This window comes from Brassica oleracea, chromosome C3, assembly GCF_000695525.1.
Source record: "Brassica oleracea var. oleracea cultivar TO1000 chromosome C3, BOL, whole genome shotgun sequence".
NCBI classification, from domain to species: domain Eukaryota; kingdom Viridiplantae; phylum Streptophyta; class Magnoliopsida; order Brassicales; family Brassicaceae; genus Brassica; species Brassica oleracea.
The window spans coordinates 52410513-52417492 of NC_027750.1; the positions used below are offsets into that span (position 1 = coordinate 52410513).

Consider the following 6980-nt stretch of genomic DNA (forward strand, 5'->3'; position numbering starts at 1 on the left):
GTTTATCAATTCGAATTAGGGTTTATATTATAACAGATTCTAACATGCAATATTAAAATTCAAATCATTCAATCGGGTTATTTCAAAATATTCGATTAGGGTTTTAATATGTGATTTGATAATTATAGTATAATTAATTCTGATACTTATATTATTTAGGGTTTATAGATATTAGGGTTTCACTTTGAACATTAGTTCATTCGATTATGGGTTCTTAGAGTTTATGTATACCTTAAACCTTTGATGGGTTGAATGGACCACCAAGAGAATGAGCATACGTGGACTGGTACAAACTGGAATCTTACGCGGACTGGTCCAAACTGTTTCCTTGCAGTCCGCGAGCTTAGGTTGAGCTGATCGGGACCGTTGGTACGCGAGCTGATACTTGCAGTCAAAGAACTCATAGATCTGAAACAATTTGATCACGGACTGGAACAGGCTGATCGTACAATCTGGAATAGTTGAGGCGTACTGAAACTTGCAAAGATCAGTCCACAAATCGATCTTGTTGAGATCAGTGGTCGAATACAGATCAGGGTCATGATCAAAGAGAGGTGATCGATAGAGATTAGGGTTTTACCAATGGATAGAGATTTAGGGTTTATGGTCGATATTTTACCTTAGAGTTTTAAAGATCAATCGTGCTGATAACGTGTTGTGAAAGTAATGGAAAAGTCTATCTTTATTCATAACATAGAGGTTCCTTATATAGGAGATTACACCGTCATAAATAAATGGAAAGATTATAAATCATAATCTCTTGGTTATGAGCCATTCACAATCTGGTTCATAATACTAATCGTGTAATAAACGTCCAAACCATTTTACATAATTAAAGTCAGATAATTTACAAAATATAGTGAGAAGACAGCAAATTGGAAACCTCTTCAAGGCACTGACTCATCTTGCTTTCTTTCTTGTCCAGCCACATAAGTATCAGAAGAAGAAGAAGGATAACTATTAAGAGAAAACTGAGTCTTACTGCTGTTCTCCTCCATGCCTTTCCTTACATCTTTGAACGCCTTAAACCTTATATCCCCTGACTTCCTGCTTGCTCCCGGGGTTGGTTCCGGTACTGGATAGTGACCTTCCAGCATACCAACCACCTCCGACATTATAGGACGATCTGACGCAGAAGCGCTTGTGCACACTAGAGCCACTTTAATTAACGTTTCTGCTTCTTTCTTGTCCACTTCAGGTCTCAATCTCTCATCCACAACTTGCATCAAGTCCCCGGAATCTTCACACTCCATAGCCTACAGATATACATCAAAAGGGTTTATGAAAAAAACAGCTTGAATAAGCAACTGAAAACTTGGGATCAGATTATAATTACCCATTCCAAAAGGCAGACTTCATCTCCTGCCGCCATGAAACTACTATTGTTTATGCCAGCGACTATCTCCAGAACCAAGACACCGTAGCTGTAGACATCTGCTTTGAAAGATAAGTAACCCCACAGTGCGTACTCTGGTGCCATGTACCCTCTGCAGAAGTTCACATGTTTCTTATGGTTAACAAACAAACAGTAACTGTAATGAAAAACAAAACAAGAAAGCGGTCTCAGCTCAGGCCTTACATAGTCCCAGCGACTTTGGTGCTGACGTGTGTATGCTCCTCTTCATCAAGCCTAGCCAATCCGAAATCAGATATCTTGGGAGTTAGATCCTTGTCCAGTAAAATATTAGTGGCCTTGATGTCTCTGTGTACAAACTTCAACGGTGATTCCTCATGGAGAAACGCTAGACCTTTTGCAATCCCACAGCAAATCTTAAACCTTGTAGGCCAGTCCAGTGGAATCTGTTTATGCTTTGGACCTAAAACATTGCAAAAACAAACACCATTTTCTTTAAAGCATCAAAAAAGCTTTTGGAAACCAAAAAAAAAAAAAAAAAGAAGAATACTCACTGAATAAGGCTTGAGCTAAACTGTTGTTTTCCAAGTATTCATACACCAGCAACAGCTGAGACCGCTCAACGCAGAAGCCATGAAGCTTGACTAGGTTCGGATGTTGTAGACAAGAAATTGCGCCAATCTCGTTTAGAAACTCTCTGTTCCCTTGTCTTGATTTAGATGAGAGCTGCTTAACTGCTACAACTCTTCCATCTGATAACACACCCTGCAAAAAAAGAAGAGATTCTATTATCAGCATGCACTGCACTATATTAACAAGAATCAATCTCATCATAGTGATCTTTTACCTTAAACACAGCACCAAAACCACCTTCTCCAATCTTGTTGGCTGGATTGAAGTCATCTGTAGCAAATTTGATTTGCCTTAACGTAAACGTTCCAGATGGCAACTCTTCTTCATTGGGATCTGTGGAAAAAAACTTCATAAGAAACCGTACTCTGGTCTATATTATCAAGTACATATCAAAAGAAAAAGAGAATGATAAGAAGGCAACGATCAATCACCTTTTCGTTGCTGCCAACATTTTGGAAGGCAGCCAAAAAACCAAAGGACACCCAGTATAAAGATAATAAGACATATGGATCCAAGTCCAATTGCAATTTTTGCTCCCAGACTCATTCCACTTCCGGGGGATGCACACGGCTTAGAATCTGCACATTTGAAGGTGTTACTATTAAAAGAAACTACTGTAGTGATCATTAATGCTTTCTGATATATTAAGAAAGCTACCTGAAACTATGGAAATAGCCGATATGAGAGGACCATACACGCCTCTAGTGGGAATCCTAGTGGTTCCTTTACCAGCCCAACTCAACCGGATAGCTAAAAAATGGTTAGTGACATTGACAGTAAATGGTTTGGTTATAGGTTTTTGAGCTCCCTTTGCTTCATCCATGATATTGAAGTCCTTTAACACTAGTTTCTCCTGCAGAAAATAAGGCGTTAGAAAAAGAACAATAAATTTAATTTTCACCAGGTGAGAACAAAAGGCTAACCTGAATGTAAATGTCGAACACACGCCTCCCAAGCCGGTTATAAGTTTCATCGTTGGTGAATCTCATCTCAGCAAAGTCTAAGTTCACAGTGTATTTTCCATTTTCCAAGCAGGCATGGAAGTAAGTGAGAGATACTGGAGCTATTCGTGCTGATTTGTACAGATCAGACAGGTTAGATGTCGGAACAAAGACAGTGAATCTAGTGTTTTGGAAATTGTTGTCGTCCATGTAGTCCCCTGTGCTGCTGAATCCCCAATAATCATTACGCTTCAGATAATACTTAGCAGCACCACCTTCAGCTTCTCCATCTCCTTGATATAAGATTTTGGTTTTGTTTTGCTTCAATGTTAGATCGCTTCCACCACAGTTTACATGGAGACAGCTCGAATCTACAATGATAATAAGACAGTAGATAACAATGTCTATAGTGTGTACTTTAAGGTGAGAGACTATTGTGAAACGATCTTATCATCACTAGTCCTTTAAGTAGGTAAGTGTACTTACATCGAGGACATTTGAAATCGTCAATGCAAGGCAGAACTTTGCTCCTACGAAAACATCAATTGGTAATGGCATTTTAACATTTTGAGACAAACACGGAATCAAGATGCTAAAGATGATCAGAGGAAAGGACCTTACGATTCTTTTGTCGAAGTGCTTTGAAACAAGTTTAGATTCAGATTCCTAAAACAAGAATCTCAGTTAAAAAAGCCAATTATGTAGACCGAGAAGATCAAAGAAGAAAACAATGACAGTATCCTCACATGTTTGGACGACAAGAACGACTCTCAGAACTCTGCCACTTGAGGTTATTATACGAAAGATCTCTGCAGCAACAAGCGAATTGGCATCAGAATGGAGATGTAATGCTATACAAAACTTTGGATTCACAGAAATATACATACACAGTGATTCCATCCCTTAGTAATTCAGTTGGAACATCTCCCTCGAGCCTATTCCCAGCCAAAATTCTGCAAACAAAAGTAAGCTAATAATTGTAATTCAAAGTAAGATAGAATGAATATTTAACATATACAATTTTCACTTACAAAAACCGTAGTTTTTCTGCATGCGCAAACGATGGAATGGTTCCAGGCAACTTGTTAAAACTCAAATCCCTACCCCCACAAACACCGCAAATAAGAATTAATCAATGTTTCATGTACAGACACTCTTCATTTACTTTAACTAACTGAGACTTGATAGACATGCTTACAGAGTCTCCAGATTCTTGAAATTCGATAGATAGTCAGGTATTTGTCCAGCAAGGTTACAGTTCTTCAATACCCTATAATATAAAACAAACAAGGATTAGATTAAAAATAAGAGATGGATGGAACAGCTTCAAGAAAGGAATCTAACTTACAGCTTTGAAATTTCTGTCGAGTTCCGTAAGTAAGGGAATGGTTGGACTGGGCCACCTATATCACTTATCCTCCTGACAACAATTAGGTCGTTGTAATAAAAGCTTCATCAGCATTACTATAGATGAAAACAAACTAAGTTTATGGAGAACAAACTCACAGATTTTTAAGATTGTTCAGAACTGAGATGGCAGATGGGATTGGACCTGTGAGACCAGATGCAACTATTTCTCTACAAGGAATAAAAGAGAATGACATCAATGAGTGTTAAGAAGATAAAATAAAGAAAAGAGTTTCAGAAGAAAGATGTTACAGTCTCTGGAGTTCTTTCCAGTTTTGTATGTAACTAGGTATCGTTCCATTGAGTTGGAGATCGTTAATCCTGCTGCATTGTGCCAAAAAAAAAACAGCAGATGAACAAAAGGGAACCAAACCAACATAATAAGTAATTAAGTTGGAAGAAAAATGAGAACAGAAGATTTACAAATCTGTCATATTCTGTAGTTTAGATAATGAAGCTGGCAAATTTCCCGTCAAATTGTTGGAGGAAAGCATCCTGTAAGAGATGAAAGCACAAGAAAGATCTCATCAAATTCAGAAGAAGAAAAAAACACAATGAACACTAACAAAATACAAAGAAACGGATAAGGAATCAGAAACTCCCACAGTGTTCCCAAGTTGACTAAGTTCCCAAGCTCCTGAGGAATGGTTCCAGAAAATGCATTTGACTCCAGATTCCTATACAAGAACCAGAACAAATAATAATATAACAGCACCTCTTTAGAGAAAGCTAAAAACATTTTCAGACGAGAAAGTGCACAGAAGCTTTTCAAACTGATCAGCTACGTACCTGAACGTTTCATTTAAATAAAAAACACCAAACCAATTGACTGAACCAAGAAGATAAACGGATGCTTGAAACTTACAAGAAAGTTAGTGACGTCAAGTTTCCCAACTCTTTTGGAATTTCCCCTGACAGCCGATTTACAAGAAGAGAGCTGCACAGAGATTATGTTACAGTTACAAGAACATTTAGAGACTAAAGCTAAACAACTAAGAGGGAAGGAATGTTCTTACATAATTGTCAAATTTGTAGTAAACCATTCAAGTGGTATAGTCCCGTTGAGGTAGTTGAGGGCAAAGTCTCTAAAACATAGAGCAAGAAACAGTGGTCAAAAGTAGCAGCGTTTATGAGTTCGGAGTGAAGTTTTACTATTTAGTCCAAAGCAAGGTTGAGATACTTTAATGTGAGCACTTACATCTCCCGGAGTTTAGGAAGCTTAGTTATTTCAGGAGGAAGAGTTCCTGGGAGATTATGATCCTTGAACGCACTAAAGAACAAGCCAAAGATAAATTAGAAAATGATGATGACAACTAACAACAGTGCACATAACCATAATGCCTTGGAGGTCCTTACAAGTGGAAAGATAATCAAGGACATAGACACAAATAAAGAAAGAAAGTTAATGAAGAATGTCTTGAGTATACTTACATTTTCACAACATGACAATCAGTTTCGTTGGTGGGACTGCATTCACACTCAATTACTTGCTCAGCTGACGGAGGAGGAGTCTCTGTAAGCCCCACTTTTTCGACCGTACAACTTTCAGCATCGAATTTCCAGTACTTGGAGCCCAGTGTGGTAGCGATTTGCTGCAGAGCATCGACTAAGAACACAGAAGTAAAACAGCATAAGACACCCATCAGGGTGATTTATTGAACAAAAACACAATGATTATATAACTCTTTAACATTACCAATGAGTCCAACAAATCATGAAAAGTAACATCAATAATACAATTTATCCACACCAAAGCTATATATATATATGAATATTATCCACTTAAGAGTTCTAATATTGAGATATGACAAGCTCTTTCTCAAGGAAACTCAAACAGAAAGAAAAAAAACAATCAAAAGATGATTTAATAAACAGAAATTGACCAAATCACCCAATCAACACCTGCAGATTTTGGATTAAACAACTTGAATTAAAAGAAAAACCCTACAAACCCCTAACGTGTCCAAACAAATTCTGATAACCAAATTAAGAAAAAATAATCATATTTTTAAGCAATAAAAAACCCAGAAACTTTTTCATACATGGAAACTTTACCAACTGAAAGAAAATATAGAAAGATAGGAACTTTAAACACTTACCTTCGTCTTGGGGTAATTTGATAGCATTTATACTAAAAGATTTGAAGCAAATGATGGCAAAAACAGAGAATACGAAGATATTAATATCCTTCTTCTTCTTCTTCTTATCGGCAAACATTTGGTACAGAAGAGATGAAAACACAATATCTTTTGAGGAAAAGGCAGACGAGAGATCAGAGTCTCATTCACAATGTAACGATTGTGTGGAAGATCTGAGATTTTTGGGTTTGGTTGTGATGATGATTATTAGTGGGTTTTGTCGAATTATGACAAATCTACACATACGAACAGTGGTTTTAAAATTAAGTCAAATTTGAAAACTACAGAGATGAAATACGACGAAAAAAAGATGGTAAAACCCCCCCCACAAAGAGAAAAAGCACTGACACCTTTACAAAAGTCGAACAGAATCATTCACTAAAATAGTATTTTATTTAAAAAATATTTAGAGATATAAATCCTTTTCTCTGTGTGAATGGTGTGCGTTATTGACGAGATGATCTGTATATTTGCACAAAAGATAAATAGATTCCAAAATAGTAAAAA

General features: G+C 37.0%; 1 protein-coding gene across 1 annotated transcript; it reads right to left on the bottom strand.

Annotated features, from left to right (window-relative positions):
- Nucleotides 1-731: 731 nt before the first annotated feature.
- LOC106335052 (probable LRR receptor-like serine/threonine-protein kinase RFK1) lies at nt 732-6759 on the bottom strand. The gene is made up of 24 exons (XM_013773471.1): nt 6435-6759; nt 5767-5941; nt 5534-5605; nt 5352-5420; nt 5201-5272; nt 4941-5012; nt 4759-4830; nt 4588-4659; nt 4435-4506; nt 4277-4348; nt 4127-4198; nt 3960-4028; nt 3816-3881; nt 3675-3737; nt 3550-3594; nt 3415-3458; nt 2911-3299; nt 2645-2840; nt 2419-2565; nt 2202-2320; nt 1909-2119; nt 1580-1817; nt 1337-1487; nt 732-1256 (listed from the first exon to the last, which is right to left on the bottom strand). The coding sequence occupies exons 1-24, from the start codon at nt 6550-6552 to the stop codon at nt 888-890; spliced, it is 3045 nt and encodes a 1014-aa protein (XP_013628925.1). The 5' UTR covers nt 6553-6759; the 3' UTR covers nt 732-887.
- Between the last annotated feature and the right edge of the window lie 221 nt (nt 6760-6980).